This window comes from Hyla sarda, chromosome 3 (genome assembly GCF_029499605.1).
Source record: "Hyla sarda isolate aHylSar1 chromosome 3, aHylSar1.hap1, whole genome shotgun sequence".
NCBI classification, from domain to species: Eukaryota; Metazoa; Chordata; class Amphibia; order Anura; family Hylidae; genus Hyla; species Hyla sarda.
The window spans coordinates 173,413,591-173,439,450 of NC_079191.1; the positions used below are offsets into that span (position 1 = coordinate 173,413,591).

Consider the following 25,860-nt stretch of genomic DNA (forward strand, 5'->3'; position numbering starts at 1 on the left):
CCTCGGCTTTATGAAGTGGCACAGAGAGATAGAGGGGGGAATCAAATGGCACAGGAGGATAAAAAGGGAATGAAATGGCACGGGGGGAGGTGGGATGGGGGTGGTAAAGAGGGGGATCAAGAGGAAATGATGTGGCACGAGGGGGGGGGGTGGTTAAAAGGGGGTGGGTGAATGATGTGGCCGGCGGTCGTACAGAAGCAAGAGAATACTGTTTAAACATCAGTCTTCTGCTTCTGTGCTGGGGCTTCTGCAGGAGGGTGCATTAGGGGCCTGGGCCCCTTACTGGGATATTGGCTGTACCCCCTGATAGCAGCCCTGTGTACAAGGTAGGCCAGCGCATGAGCCTGGTTGTTCCCTATTGGGAATGTTTTGTCCCCTATTGGGAGTGCTTTGTCCCCTAATGGGAGTGTTTTGTCCCCTTATTGGGTGTATGCATATCTGCTATTGGGAGTGTCCCCTATTCGGAGGGTGCAAATACATTAAGTCTTATGGGACTCTGCCGGGGAATTAAAAACTGTCCGCTATTTCGAGGTATCCCCTATTGGGAGGTGTCCTCTAAGAGAGATTTTACTGTACCAGGTTTCCATAGAGTTATGGTCTCAACATACAATGGTTTCAACATACAATGATTATCCTGGAACCAATTAATATTGTAACTTGAGGGACCACTGTATATAGCACCCTGGTTGGGAAACACTGCTATATACTATACAACCCCCAGTAAAAATCCCCCAAATTTGTACTTTATGATATATTCAATAATCTGGCATCTTGTGGCTTCCCATAGCGTAGGGTCACACGTAGAGTATGTTGCTGCATATTTGCTGCTGCATATTTTTCTACCCATTGAAGTCAATGAGTAGCAAAATCAGCTGCGCATTTTGCTATCCATTGACTTCAATGGGTGGAAAATATGCAGCAGCAAATATGCAGCATAATATGACACGACTGACCCTACCCTAAATCTTGAATCATTGTTCTTTTATTGTAGTATTAGCAAACATTTTCTCTTCCATGAATGGAGCTTTATCTATATCTGTACTGAACCATCAGCCATAAAAACTCAATTTCCTGGCTGTACCAGACATGTGGATGAGATTTTTCTTTATATATCACCCACATGCTATGGAATTTTTATTCTTGGAAATGACCTGTAGTGTGGGCAGCGTGTCAAGTGTGTTGCAGATGTGCACTTTAGATTTTAACATCAATACAGGAGAAATGTTTGCTAAATCCACAGCAAAATCAGCTGTTTGCTTCAGTTTACACAACAGGGCGCTTGAACTTTCACACAAACAAAATACTTTAATTTCCAGTTTACTGACATGCTGAGCATTTTCAACAAAATTCAAGTCATACTGTAGGCCACAACTATGCTATGTGCACTAACTAAAGGTACCCAACGACCGCTAGGACGATATTTAGGGTAGGCAGTAATTGCTATGGGTGGGTGAAACTCACAACTCATATTGCATTCTTTGAACATATGTGGTTTCAGCCTGAGCTATAAGCCAGGCCCAAAGAATGTCAGTGCGGATGCCCTGTCCCACAGCATGCAAGCTTTATGTCCGATGTGCTGCAGCGGTCACGCCACTACAAGCTCTATTAACACCACTCACGACTGCAGTCAGTGTTCTGTGACCGCGGTCGCAATGGCAGACGCAGTGCAAGCGCCTGGCGGCCTATGCAGAAGGCCACCTATGCGGGCCTCTGGGCCTATTTAAACATAGGAGCCAGGAGCTGTAGCTCCATCCGGCCCTGTGCAGCGGGCCGCAAAATTTTGTTCCGCGGGCCCCCTGATCTAAAGGATGCCACCCCTGGTCTAAAACAACTGGTACTACCGCATAGATACTGTGGGATGGGGATGAGAGCCCTCCATGATCAACATGAGAATCTCAGAGTGGACAAGACCTACGGTCTATGACAAGACTGGACGCCGTATCTCCAGAAGGATATAAATATTTTGGAGACAGTTCAGAGAAAAGCTACTAAACTAGTACATGGATTGCAAGATAAAACTTATCAGGAAAGGTTAAAGGACCTTAACATGTATAGCTTGGAAGAAAGAAGAGACAGAGGGGATATGATAGAGACTTTTAAATACATAAAGGAAATCAACAATATAAAGGAGTAAAGGATATATTAAAGAAAAACTAGCACAAGAGGACATACTTTTAAACCTTTGCCCCTCTAATTTAAAACTAATATCAGGAAATATTACTTTACTGATAAAGTAGTGGATGCATGGAATAGCCTTCCTGCAGAAGCTGCCAATACAGTGAAGGAGTTTAAACATGCATGGGATAAGCATAAGGCTATCCTTCATATAAGATAGGACTAGGTATAAGGCTATCCTTCATATAAGATAGTGCAAAGGCAGAAAGAAAAAGAGGGGGGCTCTCTGGTGTAGTGATGCAGGAAAAAAGGGGGACAAGACCAACCACCTCACTTTGGGTATCACACTGATCTGTTGGGGGGTCTGGGATGTGTGCAGTGTGCGGTTCACTTTCCCTTATCCGAATCCCCAAGGGTACGGAAATGTAGATGCCGGGTAAGCAGAAAAAAGGGGAAATGGGTGGAGCGCTTCTGCTAGTAAGGACGAGACTCAGAATGCCATGGTTGCACAGGATAAAGCGATTTTAGTGACATAAGAAATTTCGGACAATGCGTTTCGGCGCAGGCACGCACCTTCCTCAGGTCCACAGACAATCACTGAAATGGTGGCACATGTAAATCAAGGGTAAAAGTAAATGTCATTTCTCATAACATAGTGAAAAACATGGTAAAAGTACAGTAAAAAAAAATGTTAAATGTTAAAAAAAAATATATAGTGCAAAGGTATCCATGCATAGGTTTTTTTTTTTTTTTCTTTTAAAGATCCTTAAAAAAGTGTTGTTAAGGAAAAATAAGAAAAATATATAAAAAATATATAAAGCACTTAAAAAGTACAAGGGGATGAGTCCACATAAAAAAGTCTGTATATATAAATAAATATGTCCCAACTGCATTCCACAGTAGTAATAACATTGAGTGGAAGGAGGAGGGGTTCACATGTGAACCCCTTCTCCTTCCACTCAATGTTATTACTACTGTGGACATATTTATTTATATATACAGACTTTTGATTGCTTCATATATGTTTTATATATTTTTCTTGTTTTTCCTCAAACAACACTTTTTTAAGGATCTTTAAAAAAAAATAAAAATACCTATGCATGGCTACCCATGCACATTTTTACCATTGACGCCCCCTTCCGTCTGTGACCCCTCCCCCACTTTTTTTTATTACTGTACTTTTACCATGTTTTCACTATGTTATGAGAAATGACATTTACTTTTCCCCTTGATTTACATTTGTCACCATTTCAGTGATTGTTTATGGACCCGAGGAAGGCGTGTGCCTGCGCCGAAACGCGTTGTCTCCGAAATTTCATATCTCAATAAAATCGTCCTGTGCAACCGTGGCGTCCCGTCTGTTACGCCTAGCGCTCCGGGTCCCCGCTCCTCCCCGGAGCGCTCACGGCGTCCTTCTCCCTGCAGCTCCCCGGTCAGCGCTGACCGGGAGCGCTGCTCTGCCATGGCCGTTGGGGATGCGATTCGCACAGCGGGACGCGCCCGCTCGCGAGTCGCATCCCAGGTCACTTACCCGTTCCCGTCTCCTGCGATCATGTGCTGGCGCGCGCGGCTCCGCTCTCTAGGGCGCGCGCGCGCCAGCTCCCTGAGACTTAAAGGGCCAGTGCACCAATGATTGGTGCCTGGCCCAATTAGCTTAATTGGTTCCCACCTGTTCCCTGGCTATATCTAGTCTTCTCCCTTTCACTTCCTTGCCGGATCTTGTTGCCTTAGTGCCAGTGAAAGCGTTCCTTGTGTGTTAAATAGCCTGTGTACCAGTACCTTTGCTATCTCCCCTGACTACGAACCTTGCCGCCTGCCCCCGACCATCTGCTACGTCCGACCTTGCTACTGCCTACTCCCTTGTACCTCGCCTATCTTCAGTATCTTCAGCAGCCAGAGAGGTGAGCCGTTGCTAGTGGATACGACCTGGTCACTACCGCCGCAGCAAGACCATCCCGCTTTGCGGCGGGCTCTGGTGAAAACCAGTAGTGGCTTAGAACCGGTCCACTAGCACGGTCCTCGCTATCCCTCTCTGGCACAGAGGATCCACTACCTGCCAGCCGGCATCGTGACAGTAGATCCGGCCATGGATCCCGCTGAAGTTCCTCTGCCAGCTGCCACCGACCTCCCTACATTGGTCGCCCGACAAGAGCACCAGCTGTCGTACTTGACCTCCATGACACAGCAACTCCAGTCGCAGCTACAGCAGCTCCAGTCACAGCAACAGCAGCAACAGTCGCAGCTACAGCAAGTTCAGTCTCAGCTACAGCAGCAACAACCATCTCCTCCGCCAGCTCCTGCACCCCTTCCGCAGCGAGTGGCCACTCCTAGCCTCCGCCTGTCTTTGCCGGACAAATTTAATGGGGACTCTAAGTTTTGCCGTGGCTTTCTTTCCCAATGTTCCCTGCATCTGGAGATGATGTCGGACCTGTTTCCCACTGAAAGGTCTAAGGTGGCTTTCGTAGTCAGCCTTCTGTCCGGAAAAGCCCTGTCATGGGCCACACCGCTCTGGGACCGCAATGACCCCGTCACTGCCTCTGTACACTCCTTCTTCTCGGAAATCCGAAGTGTCTTTGAGGAACCTGCCCGAGCCTCTTCTGCTGAGACTGCCCTGTTGAACCTGGTCCAGGGTAATTCTTCCGTTGGCGAGTATGCCGTACAATTCCGTACTCTTGCTTCAGAATTGTCCTGGAATAATGAGGCCCTCTGCGCGACCTTCAAAAAAGGCCTATCCAGCAACATTAAAGATGTTCTGGCCGCACGAGAGACTCCTGCTAATCTGCATGAACTCATTCATCTAGCCACTCGCATTGACATGCGTTTTTCTGAGAGGCATCAAGAGCTCCGCCAGGAAAAAGACTTAGATCTCTGGCCACCTCTCCCACAGTCTCCACTGCAATCTGCGCCTAGGCCTCCCGCCGAGGAGGCCATGCAAGTGGATCGGTCTCGCCTGACCCTGGAAGAGAGGAATCGCCGTAAGGAAGAGAATCTTTGCCTGTACTGTGCCAGTACTGAACATTTTTTGGTGGATTGCCCAATCCGTCCTCCACGTCTGGGAAACGCACGCTCGCACTCAGCTCTCGTGGGTGTGGCGTCTCTTGATGCCAAGTCGGCTTCTCCACGTCTCACGGTACCTGTTCGGATTTCCACTTCAGCCAGCTCTCCCCTCTCAGCCGTGGCCTGCCTGGACTCTGGAGCTTCTGGGAATTTTATTCGGGAGTCCTTTGTGAATAAATTCCGTATTCCGGTGACCCGTCTTGTCAAGCCACTCCACATTTCCGCGGTCAACGGAGCCAGGTTGGACTGTACCATACGTTTCCGCACGGAGCCCCTTCTTATGAGCATCGGATCTCATCACGAGAGGATTGAACTTTTGGTCCTCCCCAATTGCACCTCGGAAATTCTCCTTGGACTTCCCTGGCTTCAACTTCATTCCCCAATCCTGGATTGGTCCACTGGGGAGATCAAGAGTTGGGGGTCCTCTTGTGCCAAGAACTGTCTAAAACCGGTTCCCAGTAACCCTTGCCGTAACTCTGTGGTTCCTCCTGTATTCGGTCCCCCTAAGGTCTTTAAGGACTCTGCCTGCCACAGGAAATGCCCCTCCCCCCCTCCCAGTTCCATCAGGCAAGCTTCTGTGTCCCCTCATGGCCCTCGTCCTGGTGTCACACTGCCCCGTGCCAGGTCTCGCCCTCTGCCCTCTCTCCCCATTCCTACTCCTGCGGTTCTGCCTGCCGTTGAGGAATCCCTCCATCCTTTCCCGGTGTCCTCATCCCAGGGGAGGCAGTTACCCGATAAAGAGAAGGGGAGACCTAAGGGGGGGGGGTACTGTTACGCCTAGCGCTCCGGGTCCCCGCTCCTCCCCGGAGCGCTCACGGCGTCCTTCTCCCTGCAGCTCCCCGGTCAGCGCTGACCGGGAGCGCTGCTCTGCCATGGCCGTTGGGGATGCGATTCGCACAGCGGGACGCGCCCGCTCGCGAGTCGCATCCCAGGTCACTTACCCGTTCCCGTCTCCTGCGATCATGTGCTGGCGCGCGCGGCTCCGCTCTCTAGGGCGCGCGCGCGCCAGCTCCCTGAGACTTAAAGGGCCAGTGCACCAATGATTGGTGCCTGGCCCAATTAGCTTAATTGGTTCCCACCTGTTCCCTGGCTATATCTAGTCTTCTCCCTTTCACTTCCTTGCCGGATCTTGTTGCCTTAGTGCCAGTGAAAGCGTTCCTTGTGTGTTAAATAGCCTGTGTACCAGTACCTTTGCTATCTCCCCTGACTACGAACCTTGCCGCCTGCCCCCGACCATCTGCTACGTCCGACCTTGCTACTGCCTACTCCCTTGTACCTCGCCTATCTTCAGTATCTTCAGCAGCCAGAGAGGTGAGCCGTTGCTAGTGGATACGACCTGGTCACTACCGCCGCAGCAAGACCATCCCGCTTTGCGGCGGGCTCTGGTGAAAACCAGTAGTGGCTTAGAACCGGTCCACTAGCACGGTCCTCGCTATCCCTCTCTGGCACAGAGGATCCACTACCTGCCAGCCGGCATCGTGACACCGTCCTTACTAGCAGAAGCGCTCCACCCATTTCCCCCTTTTTTCTGTTTACCCTGCACTTTCATATAAGATAGAAATAGGTATAAGGCTATACTTCATATAAGATAGAAATAGGAATAAGGCTATCCTTTATATAAGATAGGAATAAGGCTATCCTTTATATAAGATAGAAATAGGTATAAGGCTATACTTCATATAAGATAGAAATAGGTATAAGGCTATACTTCATATAAGATAGAAATAGGTATAAGGCTATACTTCATATAAGATAGAAATAGGAATAAGGCTATCCTTCATATAAGATAGAAATAGGTATAAGGCTATACTTCATATAAGATAGAAATAGGTATAAGGCTATACTTCATATAAGATAGAAATAGGAATAAGGCTATACTTCATATAAGATAGAAATAGGTATAAGGCTATCCTTCATATAAGATAGAAATAGGAATAAGGCTATCCTTCATATAAGATAGAAATAGGAATAAGGCTATCCTTCATATAAGATAGAAATAGGTATAAGGCTATACTTCATATAAGATAGAAATAGGAATAAGGCTATACTTCATATAAGATAGAAATAGGTATAAGGCTATACTTCATATAAGATAGGAATAAGGCTATACTTCATATAAGATAGAAATAGGAATAAGGCTATACTTCATATAAGATAGAAATAGGTATAAGGCTATCCTTTATATAAGGTACGGGACAAAACCTATTCATAAGTATTCAGAATATTGGGCAGACTAGATGGGCCAAATAACTCTTATCTGCTGACACATTCTATGCCAGACAGGTTCTTTTGGCCTTGCATGAGGGAGCATGTCGAACAATATGTAAAGACCTGCAGGAGGTGTATTCAGAGAAGGACCCTGTCTATTAGAGATGACCCTATGCGCCATCTGAGAAGTTCGGGACCCCTGGATCTTGTGTGCATGGACTGTCTATGCATTGAAAACAATAGTAATGGACCATTTTACCAGATATGTTCAGGCCTTTCTCATTATATACCAGAAGGCTGTAACTGGTGCCAAGGTTCTTTGGCAGAAGTATTTGCTACATTACGGCCTATCCAATCGAATACATTTTGACATGCCAGGTTTCGGTACAGATTATAGCGGGGGGGGGGGGGGGGTCCCACCAGAGGGGATACTTTGTAATCAGCTTCAATCAAGAAGAGACTTATATGAGTTATAACATTAATATTTTTCTGTCAACACAGCTGTATGAGGGATTGTGTTTTTGCAGGGAGAATTGTGTTTATTATCAGCAAAATTTGAGGGTACATATAAAGTATTATATAGTTTTATTTTATTTTTGTATAGAATTTTTTTGTTTTTACAGCATTCATACAGTATAATGAACATGATAACATTATTCTGTGACTCATTATGATGATAGTGATATCAAATTTTAGTTTTTTTTATGTGTTTTACTACTTTTGTAGTACAATAGATTTTTACATAATGCAAAGCCTTCTGCACAAGTGTGTACTTTTCCCAGTTGCTGCGCAAATTTTGTTATGCTGTATGTGATTTACCCCTCCTCTCTCCATTCAGAACAATTCATATGATATGTATGGTTGCCTTCAGTGTCCATTTAACTGCACTGTAAGCAATCCCTCTTATGCCATTATGATAGGAATTGAGATTTCACAAAATGTTCACTTTTAGGTTGATATTTTTTGACCTGTTAGTGCATAAATGCTTTTTAATTCTGTTTGAAAAAAAAATTATGAAAAAAGGCAATGTTACACAGGTTAGTAGACTTTGATCTACTTAAACTAAGGATGGTTCCTATATAAAATAACTAGAGTATGCAACAGACAATCCCCTATAGACATTGCTCACTTTCACAAATATGGAAAAGGTAAATGTATTTAGACATTGATACAGTACATTTCCTAACAATATATACTTAGTTTAATTCAATTAGCAAATATATTTCCTTTCACTTATAAACTTGGGTAACTTCTGCTGAACCTTGATGTCAAGTTTTATATCAACCTCATATGTCCTTCCTTGTAATCATAGGGGTCACCAGAAAAGGGGTATAGAGGTGGGTGGTTGTAAGCTCCTCCCAGAAATATCCAAAGAGTCCCAATGATCATAACTGGTGTCACAATAAAAAGGCACAATCGGTCAACTGTCCGGGCAACACGATACCAGTTGTCTTTTTCCTGCAAGTAAAGGAGTGGGGATAAGTCAACCATTTCTATATACCAGAGATAACATGCATGGTGGTTGCATATAACAAAAATTAGAGCCACAGTAGATCAGCATAGAGAACTTTACTTGACTCATATGTCTTGATTCATATGTTATACCACATTTTTTTTATTGATACATGAAGTCACTTTGCTACTGCATTTACCTGTGACCTTTAAAGAATGCTAAAAAAAAATTATAAGAAAAAGAAAATATACTCTAAACTTTGGAGTGTGAGAAGTGATGTATAAAACCCACACATACCTCATTGTAATCATTCTTTTCTCGCATGTGCTTGACAATGAAGTTGGCCCCATCAATGGCTGGCTTTATTTCTCCATAAAGCTGATCATGTGAATTGTCTGTGTTCAATGGATTTATTCCTGCAGATGATGATCAGGAAGAAACAAAATGAATATACTTATGGTTTTATGAGGCAGTATAGGGTAATAGTCTTCTGGAGTGGCCAATTTTGAATTTTCATCTAATTCTAAGTCTACCAGACCCACACTATGGCCCAACATGTTTCTGATCCATTCTGGAATTTCATCAGGGGACAAAATAGACTAAAGGCCACTAAAAGGCTCATCAGATAGCATAATAAACAAACATAGGAAGTATGACCTGTATGCAGTCACACACATATGGTTTTCTGTTTTCCGTACACCAATTTTTAAATCACAGCTAAACCAAAATCAATTTCATAGTGAATAACCAAATCAGTGCATTTCTACTAAAGTGATGCTACTCCCTTATAAATAAAGTACCAATACAACTCCTGTCATGCCAAACAAATATATACCACCATCCACATGTTTAAGACGGAAGCAGGTACCTCCCTGGAAATACCAAATTGCACAGGTGCCATGGTGGCAGCTCACAGGCGCAGCCAGGCCTCAGGGACAGTGTAGAAAATGACCCTGTATTCCTCTTCTTCAAACCTTCTGTTGACATGTAGTGCAGACATCCCTGTTCAGCACAGGCAGAATAGATCTTAGAAATGTTCAGTAAGTTACTCAGACTTAGTCCAAAGGGGTACTCCCATGGAAAAAAAAATCAAATCAACTGATACCAGAAAGTTAAACAGATTTGTAAATTACTATTTAAAAATCTTTATCCTTCCAGTACAGTAATCCCCCGACTTATGATGGCCCCGACATATGATCATTTCAACATATGATGGCCTCTGAGAGCCCATCGTATGTTGAAGGCAGCCTCGACATATGATGCTGCTGTGTGTCGGGGCCATCGTACAAACAGCTATCTGACAGCACTGACAACTTCAGCAACTGACAGATAGTTGTTTAATGTGCCCCGTGTGCACCGTTCTGCCTCCTGTTACTCACATGCTATCCTGCTAAATCCAGCTAGCTGAGCTGCTCCCCTTCCTTTCCTATAGAGCTGTAGTCGGCAGGATCGTAATGGAGGACATTCTGTCCCCCCTGAAGGTATTTAAAGAACTGTACACATCACATACAATACATAGACACACTATACACCCCATACATCAATGTTTCCCTATCAGTGTGCCTCCAGCTGTTGCAAAACTATAACTCCCAGCATGCCCAGACAGTCAATGGCTGTACATGCATGCTGGGAGTTGTAGTTGTGCAACAGCTGGAGGCACCCTGGTTTGTTAAACACTCCCCATACACTCCACATACAATGGTCATCCCAGAACCAATTGGCAGTTTCCCATAGAGATATGTATTCAACATACAATGGTTCCGAGGCCCCAGAACCAATTACCATTTTTACATAGACATATGTACTCGACATATGATGGTTTCAACATATGATGGTTCTCCTGGAACCAATTAATATCCTATGTTGAGGGACCACTGTACTTATCAGCTACTGCAGGGGTCTGCAACCTTTAAGACAAAAAGAGCCACTTGGACCCGTTTCCGAAGAAAAAACAAAACTGGGAGCCGCAAAACCCCCCTCCCCTCTGATGCCCTGGTTGGGATACACTGGCATACACACACAAAAGGGACTACAACTCCCAGCATGTGTCATTCAGGAGTCTTCAGTCTGTGGTATAACACCAGCATGCTGCCTCTGTAGTCTACTGGGAGTTGTAGTTCACCAACACCTCTATTGTATCTTAGTAGTCTCCTGGGAGTTGTAGTTCACCAACACCTCTATTGTATCTTAGTATTCTCCTGGGAATTGTAGTTCACCAACACCTCTATTGTATCTTAGTAGTTTCCTGGGAGTTGTAGTTCACCAACACCTCTATTGTATCTCAGTAGTCTCCTGGGAGTTGTAGTTCACCAACACCTCTATTGTATCTTAGTAGTCTCCTGGGAGTTGTAGTTCACCAACACCTCTATTGTATCTTAGTAGTCTCCTGGGAGTTGTAGTTCACCAACACCTCTATTGTATCTGAGTAGTCTCCTTGGAGTTGTAGTTCACCAACACCTCTATTGTATCTGAGTAGTCTCCTGGGAGTTGTAGTTCACCAACACCTCTATTATATCAGTAATCTCCAGGGAGTTGCAGTTCATACACCAGTGTTTCCCAACCAGGGTGCCTCCAGATGTTGCGAAACTACTACTACCAGCATTCCCTGGTTGGGAAACACTGGAATACACACACAGAAGAGGGACTACAACTCCCAGCATGTGTCATTCAGCATTCCCCATTCCCCCATCATTCCCAGTATGATATTTATTCCCCTGCAGTCTTTACATCCCCAGCCTGTGTAATATGTCTCCTCACACATAGAAATCTTCCCCAGCCCCTGCAGTGCAGTATGTCTCCTCTCACCTCACCCGCTCTGTGTTTCCCCTGTGCAAACATGAAACCTCCCCGTGAAAAATTAGGTCCTGTGTGTACAGAGCTGGGGGAGGGGAGGAGCTTTTCCCCCGTGAAAACATGAAACCTCCCCATGAAAAATGAGGTCCTGTCTGTACAGAGAAGGGGGAGGGAGGAGCTGTGTCCGTCCCCACTCTCCCACTGTCTCCTTGTATTATGCAGAGCTGCGCTCTCGCGCTCTCCATCCTCCGTGAGGGGGCGTGGCTTAATTATCTGCAGACGTGCGGTGAAAAAATCAAACCCATGGCTCTGCCCTCGATCCTCCCCGCTGTAGCTTCGGAAAACTTGCCCCTCCCTTTTTCACCTCACACAGGAGCCGCTGCAAAGGTGTAAAAGAGCCACATGCGGCTCCAGAGCAGCGGGTTGCCGACCCCTGAGCTACTGTATGCTACAGATAAGTCTGACCACAGTTCTCTCTGCTGACACCTCTGTTCATGTCAGGAACTGTCCAGAGTACAAGCAAATCCCCATAGCAAACCTATCCTGTTCTGAACATTTCCTGATACGGACAGAGGTGTCAGCAGAGAGCACTGTAGTCAGATAAAATTCCTCAAAAATGCGTGGGATCTAGGGTAACCTAGGGAATTCAACCAGGGAGAGGGTTGTGGTTCCTTTCTCAGAGTAAGTGTTCCTCTTGGAGAAAGAGTATATTGGTTGATAATAAAGTACAATAATGTCACTCTGCTTCTTTACTGCAGCTCCCAAAAAAATACCAAGCGTCAAAGTGTGGGAAAGATTGAATGCATCCCTTTAATGTACCAGACCTATCTACCCCCTGAGACTTAGCTTCAAGATACATATGGTGTATATCGTATATATCTCTATGCAGCTAGTTAAAGGGAAACTGACATCAGCATCACCCGCACTAACCTGCTAGTTGACAATGATTACAAGGGTGTCCTCAGTGTATCTGAATGTTGCGCCATTGCTAAGATATAGTTAAAAAATAGTAATATGTAAATTAGGTCCTTTGGTGCACTGAGGCTGTTCCCAAGTCCCTTAGTGCACTTGTACTACTGCCTGGCTGGTCCCTAAACAACACTCCCTTTATAAATATTAATACCCCCCCCCCCCCCAGCCATCAGCTGCTCCAAGATCCTGCATGAGCAAAGTGAGATCTCAAGCTCAGCCGCCCTTCTTAGGAGAGAGGTTCATTTCTCAGGCGAGATCTCAGCTTAAAGCAGCTATATGCTGGTAGGAACGTTGTTTAGGGACCAGTCTGGCAGGAGTACAATTACAAGAAGGGGTTAGGGAATGTCCCCTGTACACTAAAGGACCTCATTTACATATTATTGTTTTTACCCATATCTCAGCATACTGCCACCCTTGTGCTCTGCTGCTTGTCAATTTTTCCTGCTTCAAATGCATCAACCAATAAAATACTGACCATTCCCTGATATAATATTTTGTATAAATCATACAAACAAAACGCCAGCACTTACTGGCTGGTGTGGCTCGACTGGTCAGACCATGCCGCTCAGATTGCTTCTCAAACATAAGTTCACTTCTAGACTTCACACTGAAATACTCTTCTGCCTTTGCAATGTAACCAACTGAACTGCTGCGCCTCTGAAGGACCCCATTCCATGGCTCAGGATCAGCTTCTGCTGGTTGGGACATATGTAACAAACGGGGCAGTTTGTGCAAAAAGATCTGAAATATACAAAAATACAGAATTGGGCAGTTGTATGTAATTTACATTTTGTATCATTCCAAACAGTTTACTGGATAAATATGTAAAAAATATAAATAATAATAATGTGAAATAGAGAGATTTAATATTTAATTTAATATTGTTTGAAGATGTTTTCTGAAGATGTAGAAGTAACCAGCCAATATGGAGAGTGGTTACTTTGGTATGAATGATTTCTTTACCTTTACTTGTGCCCTATCCCCTACACTCCCCCCCTTATTCCAAACACAGTTTTCTCATTTATAATAAGAGAAACTGTGAGATCATGCATGCTGTAATTCAACCAACAAAACATAATAAAACTGTGTATAATGGTGAATAAATCTGTAAATCCACATTATTATCTTATAGTATGAATAATACAGCGTGTCAAGGTTTATAGCTAGAGATGAGTGAATCTATTCTGAGGAATCCGAATTCACTACGAATTTCATGAAAAATTCGATTCATAACAAATGCGAATATCACCGCGATTCTATCACGCAAATCGCTTCATTAAACTCCATTTAGTGTGGTCCAGGCTCCAGGGCATCTAAAATGGCGGCTTCACATGTGAGGACATGGGGCAAGGAATCCTGGGAAGGCGGGAACAAGGGTAGGCAGGATGACCCTGAATCAGATGCAGGATGCAGCCTATCAGCAGCCAGTCTCCCCTGGGATGTCACAGCCCTATATAATTGTCAGCCATATTGCGGCCGGTCACTTCATCCTTAAACTGCAGAGAGATAGATAGGGACAGACAGCCCTGTGTGTTACACAGAAAAGCTTTTTCCTGCAGCGATTTACCTCCTAGTCAAGTCAGCGATCTGTTGGACAGAAAGCAGTTTGTTTGTCACAGAAAAGCATTCTTACTGCAGCGATCCAGCTCCCAGTCACTGTCTACAACGTTTTATTATAGAGAGGATCAGAGAGCAATGTGTTGCACAGAAGAACAGCAGCGATTTAGCTCAAGCACAAATCCTGCATAGAGGCACTGATAGGGAAGGGAGTGAGATTAAGAATCTTGCAATTTTGGCTGTAGTACACAGCGACTGTGTGTTGCAGCACAGGTGTCTACTGCTGGTGTTGTGCACAAAAACTTTTTAAGCATACTGTAGCGCATTTTTCTGCCCTCATAAGTGCAAACCACAGACGTACATCTAAGTGTTGTACCATTTTTTTCCTGATAAAGTCTCAAGGGCCTAGATACTGTGAAAGGCCAGCCAAAAGTACACACCTGCTGCTGTTCTAGACAAATACTGTTTTAAGCGGAGTGAAGCGTATTGTACTCCCCTCATATATGCACTAAGAATGTTACGCAGAGAAGTGCCAGGGCATGCACGGAGGAGTGGCAGAGGCCTAAATTCATCAGTCAGGCAGAGGTTGCAGCAGACTAGGGGCGAGTGGCAGCAGGAGTCGCAGCGAGAGGCCTGATCTCCCGGTATCAGTTGTCTCGACCAGCAACCCATCTGTCGTCATCGATTGGTTAACACAGTCATCCACTTCATCATAAGTGACATCTGATACCCCAGTCAACAGTCCGTGGGTTTCTCAGACACAACCCTCAGTTGGCAAGGCCTGGGAGCAGTCCCTGTCCTCCCATTGCCTCTATCCTATGCTGTTCCCTCCCCTACAGAAGTATCTTATGCTGTGGATTCAGCTCCATTATTCAGTGAAGACGATCTAATAGACGACAGTCAGCAGCTACTGCCCAGCCAAGAAGTGGCGGAGAAGTGGCCGCCACTTCCTCCGCTAGGGGGGCAAGTAGTAATGAGGAGAGTGCCATGTAAGGTGGTGTTGCCAGCGTTCAGGCTCCTGAAGCACACACTGTTAAGGAACCTGAGGAGGACATCAGTGACGTGCAGACACTTGTTGATGAAGACTATCGCAATTGGGAGCTGGGTGCAGAAGTGGCTTCATCATCATCAGGAGAAGAGGGTTGCAGGTTGCCCGTGAGGCAGCAGATGAGCCAGCAAGTTGGTAGCACAGTTGGCAGTCAGCATGGTAGCAGAAGTGGAAATTTTGGACCCAAACATGCCCAGGGAGACCACCTGCTTCGCGGCAGCTTACCTTTCCGGGAGGTAGTAGAGACGGCTGCAGTAGCAGTCAATTAGTGTGGACTGTTGGTGGGAAAATCAGCTACTCGGCGGTGTGGCATCAAGCATCCAGAGGAGGTTAACATAGCCACATGCAAGATGTGTCGGCAGAAGGTGAAGCGTGGCCAGGGTCCCAATGTTGGCACCAGGGACTGCGTCAACATATGCTGGACCACCATAAAGGGGCCGGGGAGAACCGTGGCTCTGATGAGGTGGACCAGCCTGCTGCATCACCCAGTGGCACACCTCTCCCTCTTTCAGCCAGCCAAGGCTCCACCACCTCAGTCGAAGGGAGCTGTGTGTCATACCCTCCTTCTCTCGCTCTAGATGCTCCTCCTACTTTTAGTCAGTCATTCCACCAGCAATCCATCTGTGAATCCATGTCCAAGAGACAACAGTATGCACCCACTCATCCAATGGCACAGAAGCTGAATGTGCTCCTGTCCAAGTTGCTGTTGCTGCAGCCCCTCCCTTTTCAAGTGGTGGACTCTGCACCTTTCAGAGAACTGATGGCTTGTGCCGAGCCGAGGTGGAGAGTCCCAAGCCATCATTTCTTTGCGAAGAAGGCAGTACCAGCTTTGCACAATTTTGTGGAAGAGAAGGTGGGCCAGTCCTTGAGCCTGTCAGTGTATACCAAAGTTAGCTGTAACTATGGTCAGGGACAATACATGTCCTTTATGGCCCAATGGGCGAAAGTGGTTCCTGCACAGTCACAACACCAACTTTGACAGGTCATGCTGCTTCCTCCTCCACGCTGTCAGGCTCTTGGTCCTGTGACAGTGTGTGACTCCACCTTCTCATCCAAGTCTCAGTGCCCCTTACAGCATACCATGTGTGCAGGGCACGGCGGTATCACACTGCCTTGGTGATCGGAGACACACAGGGAAGGAACTGCTAAAAGTCATTCATAAAGAAGTCGGAGCATGGCTTACTCCATGAAAACTGGAAATGGGAACCATGGTGACTGACAACGGGAAGAACGTCTTGTCTGCACCGCAGCAAGGAAATTTGAGCCATGCGCCCTGCATGGCATACATGTTCAATCTGGTTGTCAAGCGGTTTCTGAAGTGTTCACCCCTTTTGCAAGACATCCTAACAATGGGAAGGAAATTTTGCATGCACTTCAGCCACTCGTACACCGCAAAGCACACCCTTCTTGAGCTGCAGCATCAGAACGTAGTCAGTTGGCTGATGCCTATCAGCGCCATCGTCCATCCTTTCGCAAGTCTGACTCGGGGGGGGGGGGGGGGGGCTTCTGCGCTCACCTTTCACTGCCATGGCTGCTGGGGAGATGTGGGGTGGCAAGAGCAGTACCAGCTCCATCAGCAGCAGCCTGAGTCTACAGTCGCTGATGAGCACCTTTCTTCACCCGCATAGTGAAGCAACTCATCAGCAGCAGGTAGACCTGGAACAGGACCTTAACCAGCAGGTGGTAGCATACCTTGACATGGCCATGCCAACACACCTTGAAGATCTGCCACTGGACTTCTGGGCAGCCAAACTTGATTTGTGGCCGCAACTAGCAGAGTTTGCCCTGGAAAAACTGTCCTGCCTGGCCAGTAGTGTGCCATCAGAGCGGGTGTTTAGTGCGGCGGGGGCCATAGTCACCCCAAGGAGAACCCGTCTGTTCACTAAAAATGTGGAGAGACTGACCTTTGTGAAGATGAATCAGGCATGGATAAGCCAGGATTTCAACCCACCAATGCATGATGCATCAGAGTAGATTGACCATGGTGCCACACCAACACTGGCCATTTAGCCACTTTATGGTCTCCTCATGCTGCCGCCACCTCCATGCTGTGTCATTCAGCCACTATATGTTCTCCTCATGCCGCTGCCAACTCCAGGGTGTGCCATTCTGCCACTATATGGTCTCATGCTGCCGCCACCTTCACGCTATGTCATTCAGCCACTATATGTTCTCCTCATGCTTTTGCCACCTCCAGGCTGTGTCATTCAGCCACTATTTGGTCTCCTCTTGCTGCCACAAACTCCAGGCTGTATCATTCACCCACTATATGTTCTCCTCATGCTGCTGCTAACTCCAAGCTTTGCCATTCATCCACTATATGGTTTACTCCTACTGATGGGCCTGGGACTAGCTACCATAAATATTAAATTTAAATTTGAAAATTCATCTTTTAATCTTAGGGATTGTGAATGCCCTATTGTCTCCTTATGCTGCCACCAGCTCCAGGCTGTGTCATTCAGCCACTATATGGTTTACTCATGCTGCTGGGCCTTGGACATTACCTAAACATTTTTATGGTAGCACTAGCTACCAAAAATCTTCAATTTAAATTTGAAAATTCATCTTTTAATCTTAGGGTTATGAAGCCCTATTGTCACCATATGCTGCCGCCAGCTCCAGGCTGTGTCATTCAGACACTATATGGTTTACTCATGCTGCTGGGCCTTGGACATTACCTATACATTTTTATGGTAGCACTGGCTACCATAAATCTTCAATTTAATTTGAAAATTCATCTTTTAATCGTAGGGATTATGAGGCCCTATGGTCTCCTCATGCTGCCGCCAATTTTAGGCTGTGTCATTCAGCCACTATATGGTCTCCTCTTGCTGCTGGCAATTCCAGGCTGTGTCATTCTGCCAGATTATGATCTCCTTCATGCTCCTGCCACCTCTAGGCTCTGTCATTGTGCCACCATGTCACTCCTTGTTAGATTGTGTTTTGTGGTCATACAGTGTTAGTTTAAAGTAAACACTGGCACATTAAATTTAAGAATCTAATATAAATCTTAAATTTACATTTTAAAAAATCTTTATGATGTAATCTTTTCAAGACTGAGGCCCTATGGTCGTTGACGTCTTTTTACCTGTGGAATTATTACAAGAATCCAATGAAACAGCTTGGAGCGATAACAATGAACCATAACTGATCAAATGAAACATTCACACTTTCACAGTCATGGAGGTTCTGAGGGGCAGGGGCTGGAACAGGTGGTATCTCGGAAGACCGCCAACTCGATGCTCACCAGAATGCATAATCAAAAAATAAATATAAATTCAAATAAAATAAATTATAAAAGGACATAAAAAATCTGCCACATTCAGATGCTCTGCGCCAGTGATTCTAATAGCGATGCCTGTAATCTGTATGTCATAATGAATATTATTTCACTAACACAGCACACTCCCTATGCCTGTTAGGACAAGGCAAAGTGTTCTACACCCCTATTGAGCCTCTCTGTAGGCCAGAAGTACTCATTTTTTATAGCGATTCACTACGAATAAATTCGGATTGAACCAAATTTTTTCGGAAAATTCGTCGAATCAGCCAAATCGAATTTTTCAGAAATGCGCTCATCTCTAGTTATAACCAGTTTTATCTTCTTTGGCAAAAAACATCCTTTTCAGACTCCAGTGCACCAAAAAGAACAAATCCTGGGAAGTTGCTACAGATAATAGGCTAAAGATTGCATGTATGTATTGTCATAATTTGGAACATGTATGTTTTTCATGGAAATATCACAATGCAATTTGTCTATACATACCTTCTTCATGCGATCTGACATGATATGTGTGCTAGGAGTTCTGAAGTGCATGTTCAACACAACAACACAGCTCACAACCACAATAGTCACCAACACCATGATAAACATCAGGTACCTAAAGAATAGAGAGAAAAACTCTGCTCTACAATATTGACTTTTAAAGAAGAACTGGGATCAGTAATTGACTTAGTTTTTATGCGTAAATTAGCGTAAAAATTAGCATAACTGACATTAAAGGCAAAGTGCAAATAGCCGACACTATAGTAATATCCCTGTATATGTAGAATCATGGTACTTAAAGGGGTACTTTGCCCCTAGACATCTTATCCTCTATTCAAACGACCCCCACGATCTCCCTGCTGCACCTGGCGTTCGTTTAGAGTGTCGGGTGCAGCGCCAGAGGCTCATGATATCACGGCCAGGCCCCCTCAATGCAAGTCTATGGGAGGGTGTGTGACGGACTGATGGACGAGCCCCCGCATTTCCAGTAATCGCTCCGTGCATCGGATGTCTGGGGTTCCACAGCCGAGAGCGCGGGGGTTCCCAGCAGCGAGACCCCCGCGATCAGACCTCTTATCCCCTATCCTTTGGATAGGGGAGAAGATGTCTAGGGGTGGACTACCCCTTTAAGGAATTGGGGAGGAATTGGGTTATATTATATAAATATACAATGGATATTGTGTATATTGTACAATACAGTATATTTAATTTATTAGCAATATGTACCATGCAATATTAGCAATATTTATAACTCTAGTAATACTTCATTGTCACTCACTACAGTCAGTCACTCACTTGCTGATGAGAGGAATGGCCAAAGAAGTCTCTGGGAGGCGCTGTGAGATCAGAAGCAAGAAGACAGACTGAGCCAGCAGCACAGAAATGGCAAGGGTCATCTTTTCCCCACCTGCCGGAAATATGAGGTTACATACATTCTGCTCCAACGTTCTTAGCACATACTTAAGAGCATGAAGTCTTTATGATGGTTCATCCACTCTTAGCCTTTAGCGCAGTCACTTTCCTCACATGACCTCATCACTCTTTAACCCCTTTTTCTTGTTTTATTTACTATTTACATGTTGAAGGACACTTACTGTCAGCTGGAAGATAGAACACAAGGTTGGCCATCAAAGCAATCAGTATGCAAGGAGCCAAGATGTTTATAATGTAGAAGAGGGGTTTTCGTTGAATAATGAGGTAAAATGTGACGTCCTGGTACATGGTGCTATCCATAGAAACACTCCTGTCTATGTTCTTTTTGGCTGGAATGTGGATAATCTGCCATTCCCCATTTTCTGCAAACAGAAACCAAATCACATTACTTTTATTGCAGATTTACATTTATTCAGACAGCAATTCAAGGAATACTGGATTATATATTTATGAAATTTATATATAAAATATATTCGTACATCAATACCATAAACTTATATTTAAAGGGAATCTGTCAGCTCTATTTGCTCCTAAATCTTAAAGGTGTACTCCGCCCTTAGACATCTTATCCCCTATCCAAAGGATAGGGGATAAGATGTCTTAACCATGATCTCAGCTGCGGCACTCCAGACATCTGGTGCACGGAACAAACTTCGCTCCGTGCTAGATGACTAGCGATGAGGGGCGGAGGCTTGTGACGTCACGCTCCCACCTCACTCGTGACATCACAGCCATGCTCCCTCAATACAAGTCTATAGGAGGGGGCGTGACTGCAATCATGCCCCCTCCCATAGACTTGCATTGAGGGTGTGTGGCCGTGATGTCACAAGCGGGACTTGGCCGTGACGTTACGAGCCTCCGGCACTGAACCTGATGCTCTAAACTAATGCGGGGTGCAGCACGGAGATCGTGAGGGTCCTCAGCAGTGGGACCCCTGTGATCAGACATCCTCTGGATAGGGGATAAGATTTCTAGGGGCGGAGTACCCCTTTAAAATTGACTTTTTGTTTCTTAGCCAAGTGTCAATGAGGCAGAGCTGAGCTGTTTAAGTGCCACAGTCTGTCATAAAAAAAGCACATTTGCAATAGTGAATGCAACAATTCTTCTTTCTTTATATATGATTAATAAATGTTACAAAAATCCAACAATAAGTATTCACCCAAAGTATTTCAAATAGTCCGCAAGATGTTAGGAGATATATAAGGCTTCTTAGGCTTCCATGTGCAATTGCACCAGCACTCTCTTATTCGGCCGTCTCCATTCACTGCAGGTCTGATAGGAACATCTGCAAAGTTTCAGAGGCTACACCTCCTTTCTCGATCATGCTTGACAAATAGCACAAACTTTACCTCCAGGACCATGCAATTGGGAGTAGCTAAAGGCCTTTAGTACAGTTTTTAGAAATAAATGAGCACTGTCAGATTCAAAAACATTTATACAGTCATGGCCATAAATGTTGGCACCCCTGATATTTTTCTAGAAAATTAAGTATTTCTCATAGAAAAGGATTGCAGTAACACATTTTGCTATACACATGTTTACTCCCATTGTGTATAGTGGAACTAAACCCAAAAAGGCAGGAAAAAAGCTAATTGGACATAATGTTACACCAAACTCCAAAAATGGTCTGGACAAAATTATTGGCACCCTTAACTGAATATTTGGTTGCACACCCTTTGGAAAAAATAACTGAAATCAGTCACTTCCTATAACCATCAATAAGCTACTAACACCTCTCAGCCGGAACGTTGGACCACTCTTCCTGATCCAGGTCTCTCTTATTGGAAGGGCATCTTTTCCCATAAGCAATTTTAAGATCTCTCCACAGGTGTTCAATGGGATTTAGATCTGGACTCATTGCTGGCCACTTCAGAACTCTCCAGCGCTTTGTTGCCATCCATTTCTGGGTGCTTTTTGACGTATGTTTGGGGTCATTGTCCTGTTGGAAGATCCAAGATTTCGGACGCAAACCCAGCTTTCTGACACTGGGCTGTACAGTGCGACCCAAAATCCGTTGGTAATCCTCAGATTTCACCCAGTGCCAGAGGCAGCAAAACAACCCCAAAACATCATTGAACCTCCACCATATTTCACTGTAGGTACTGTGTTCTTTTCTTTGTAGGCCTCATTCCATTTTCGGTAAACAGTAGAACGATGTGCTTTACCAAAAATTTCTATCTTGGTCTCATCTGTCCACAAGACATTTTCCCAGAAGGATTTTGGCTTATTCAAATTCATTTTGGCAAAATGTAGTCTTGCTTTTTTATGTCTCTGTGTCAGCAGTGGGGTCCTCCTGGATCTCCTGCCATAGTGTTTCATTTCATTTAAATGTCAACAGATCGCTGTGACACTGATGCTCCCTGAGCCTGCAGGACAGCTTGAATGTTACGTTATGCGCTCCAGCCGCACATGCTGGCCATGAGCGCATGGTCCCCTTACTTGCTGTAGCCCCAGTCCGTCACTCTCTGGGTGTTTCTCCTGCCTCCGCTTCTGCTTCTCTACTCCAGCGCGCGTGTCCCTGTCCCCTAGGGCGTGCGTGCCGAAGCTTTAAGATTTAAAGGGCCAGTATGCTCATTAGTGTAATCCACCTGTGGCTCATTTATAAATTCCTCCACCCTCCTCAGTTTCTTGCCGGATCTTTGTTGCCTTGAGCCTGAGAGAAAGCATTCCTGTTATTGCCTTGCCATGTATCTGATCTCTTGCTTTGTGACTCGACCTTGCTCCTCTGCCGCCTGCCTACTGACCTCCTGCTACCTCTAGACTACACTACTCTGCTGCCTGCCCTGACCATCTGCCATCCAGACTACGAGCTGCCTTATCCCTCCTGTGCCTCGCATCTCCTCAGCCGCCTGTGTGGTCAAGCTGTGCCAGGGGTAGTGACCTGGGTGCCACCTGCAGCAGCAAGTCCATCCCGCTTTGTGGCGGGCTCTGGTGAAAACCCGTGGCACCTTAGACTCCGCTCCCTGGTACGGTCCGAGTCATTTGCCACACAGGTCCAACGGATCCACATCCACTGGGGTTCCTGCCTTCAGAAACGTGAGTGTTACATTGAATGTCTTTGGAACTTGTTTGGGGCTGCTTATCCACCATCCGGACTATCCTGCGTTGACACCATTCATAAATTTTTCTCTTCTGTCCATGCCCAGGGAGATTAGCTACAGTGCCATGGGTTGCAAACTTCTTGATAATGTTGCGCACTGTGTACAAAGGCAAATCAAGATCTCTGGAGATAGACTTGTAACCTTGAGATTGTTGATATTTTTCCACAATTTTGATTCTCAAGTCCTCAGACAGTTCTCTTCTCCTCTTTGCAAAGACTAAGTGAACTTCTTCAGCACCACTGAGGTGGACACAGATGGAGGGCTTGCATTTGATTTTCCAGGCTTTCATCTGCACTGGCAGCAGAATTTCCACTGGAGGAAATATGGCACAGACCCAATTGACTTCAATAGGGTCTGCTGCGGACAGCCCGCCCTAATTCAAACTTGCAGCGGGAAACAGGCTGCAGGTTTGTTGGCAAATCCGTCCGTGTGAAAGAGCCCTATGGGTCAGTTCACAAGTGCATATTTTCTGCTGCAGATTTGCTTAGATTCGATATTGCTACCCATCGAAGTCAATGACCAGCAAAATCCGCTGCTGCATATCTGCCGCAAAAACAGGGAACCCTAAGGGTCTGTTCACACAAGCAGATTTTGTTCATATTTCAGGCAGCAGATTTTCTGAAGAAAATCTGCAGGGGATTTTGCTACCATTGACTTCGATGGGTCCTCAAAAAATCTGCAAATCTGACAATCTGCAAATCTGCTGATCTATTAAAGTCAATGGTGGCCTAATTCGCTGTGGATTTTCTGCAGAAAAAATCTGTAGGTTGAAGCCCTGCTTACCACCCCTACTAGTAATTGTAAAGATACTTCGAATAGCACCCCCAGCAGACTGCAGTGCACAGGGGGACAAGCCAGTTACAGTCCCCACAAATATTCGGTCCCATGTAAATATAATTTCCTGCCGTAAACATAACACAGTCCCATGTAAATAACACTACTCCCCTCTCCTACATACAGTCCTATATAAATAACACAACCCCTCCACTATACAGTCACATGTAAAAAAAACACCACCCCCTTCTCTCCAATATACAGTCCCATGTAAATAACACTACTCCCTTCTCTCCAACATACAGTCAAATGCAAATAACACTACTCCCTTCTCTTCAACATACAGTCTTTATGTAAATGACACTACTTTCCTCTCTCCAATATGCATTCCCATGTAAATAACACTGCTCCTATCTATCCAACAAACAAACAGTACTATGCAAATAACACCATCCCCTCCAACATGCAGTCCCATGTAAATAACACCAAAAGATTCGCACACAGGGTCGGTCCTGCAGGTCAACTGCTAAAGGGAATGGCGTTTCTGCTGTGAAAAAAGTGCAGGGATGCCGTTCCTATGAGTTCCTGCAGGACTTGAGCCCTGGTTCCAGGTGAAGCACAGGCAGGGACAAGGTCCCAGTAAGTGAGGGCAGGACTAGCACTCATCTGTGCACACCCCTATCCTGTCTGACTGCAGCATGAAAACAGAGAAGAGTTGATTACAGAGCAGCCAGCAATTGAATGTAAAGACTCTGCCCAGCAGACATAGGGAAGACAGTGAGGGCGGGCTCAGTGCATGGTGAGTGAGAGTAGGCTCAGTGCTTGCCTCAGACACTCCTCTTCCTGAGCAGTAGATGTCAGAATGATTGAGCAGCAGAACAGATGGATTTGATAGCCAGATACAGATGCTATTGTGGCGTCCCGGTACTTTATTTCACACTGTACCTTGTGTGCTGGGTCCCCAAAGTCAGAGTTCCTAAGTACCGTTGGGGTCCGTTTGCTGAGACAATCCCTAGTCACATCTTCGTTCCTTAATTTTATGTGTTACATGTATATAATTAGTGTAAATGTATTTATCTATATAGTGTCTGCAGGACCTTAGGTCACATGACTAATGTTTCTACTGTGATGGTATGCTAAAGGCCCTTCCAGGTCACGTGGGTAGTCACATGTTCTACCATAATCCTTTGTGTAAAGGACTGACAGTTGGGATGAACCAATCAGCTCAAGGCCAGCCCCTGCCCATATAAGGGAGCTACCAGCCAATCCTCGGTCTCTTGTTCCTGATCATCTCTAGAGGAGGCATTACTCTGTACTATTCTGCAAGAGAACCTAGGCCTGAAGCCTAACAATCCCTCAACTTACTAACCACGAGTTACTAAATCAAATCCCCGCTAAAGCTAACGTGACTGCTGGACCTAAAACCAATCCCCTAAATCCAGCGGAACAGCGTAAATCAATTTCCAGAGCTTATACTCAAAAGGTCCCAACCAACTGTCAGGATCCTCATAGACTGTACAAATGTAAAGACTGTTCTTGTTTTACCTCTGCATAAAATCTGCAGTAAAGTTTCTTACAGTTTTCTGAATCTCTGGTTGTGGACAATCATTTATTTCTCCCTATCGTTCTTGGGATGGGTGGCGATAGGACAAGCATATATTGAGGAGCCCTCACCCTGGCGTCACAACAGTTAAGGGTTAAACCAGCACCCTTTCATCACTGCACAGCTATACCCCATATACCCTATACCCCCACAAGCTTACCACACTATACAAATAAAAAAAGACATGTAAAGCATCTGCATGACCTAGTGAGGAACATATATAATCTTTTTTTGTGATATGACAGGTATGCTATAAAGTATCTTAGTGAGTTTCATCAATTTGCATTTTAAAACCACTGACAAACTTGTTCTATTGCCAGATATGAGCTATGTGGCCAAAGTACCTGTGAAAGCTTCTCGATCAATGATAATCCATTCAATTGGGTAGCTTCTATTCGTTGCTTCATCTATTTCTTCTTTTAGCCGGAAGTTGACCTCCTTAGCATTATAAGTCAAGGAACTGCAACCATATGCATACAA

General features: G+C 45.2%; 1 protein-coding gene across 3 annotated transcripts in view; it reads right to left on the bottom strand.

Moving 5' to 3' along the window:
• Positions 1-7,999: 7,999 nt before the first annotated feature.
• CHRND (cholinergic receptor nicotinic delta subunit) overlaps positions 8,000-25,860 on the bottom strand; it is a 30,774-nt gene continuing 12,913 nt past the window's right edge. For 2 of the 3 annotated variants that reach the window (XM_056565526.1, XM_056565527.1), the window contains 7 exons: positions 25,725-25,840; positions 20,064-20,264; positions 19,765-19,876; positions 18,970-19,084; positions 13,129-13,339; positions 9,131-9,249; positions 8,000-8,838 (listed from right to left, as the gene is read on the bottom strand). In XM_056565526.1, the coding sequence (XP_056421501.1) occupies positions 8,656-8,838; positions 9,131-9,249; positions 13,129-13,339; positions 18,970-19,084; positions 19,765-19,876; positions 20,064-20,264; positions 25,725-25,840 (1,057 nt within the window). In that variant the 3' untranslated portion in view covers positions 8,000-8,655. The remainder of the gene's footprint in view (positions 8,839-9,130; positions 9,250-13,128; positions 13,340-18,969; positions 19,085-19,764; positions 19,877-20,063; positions 20,265-25,724; positions 25,841-25,860) is intronic. The other variant, XM_056565528.1, reaches the window with a different exon arrangement.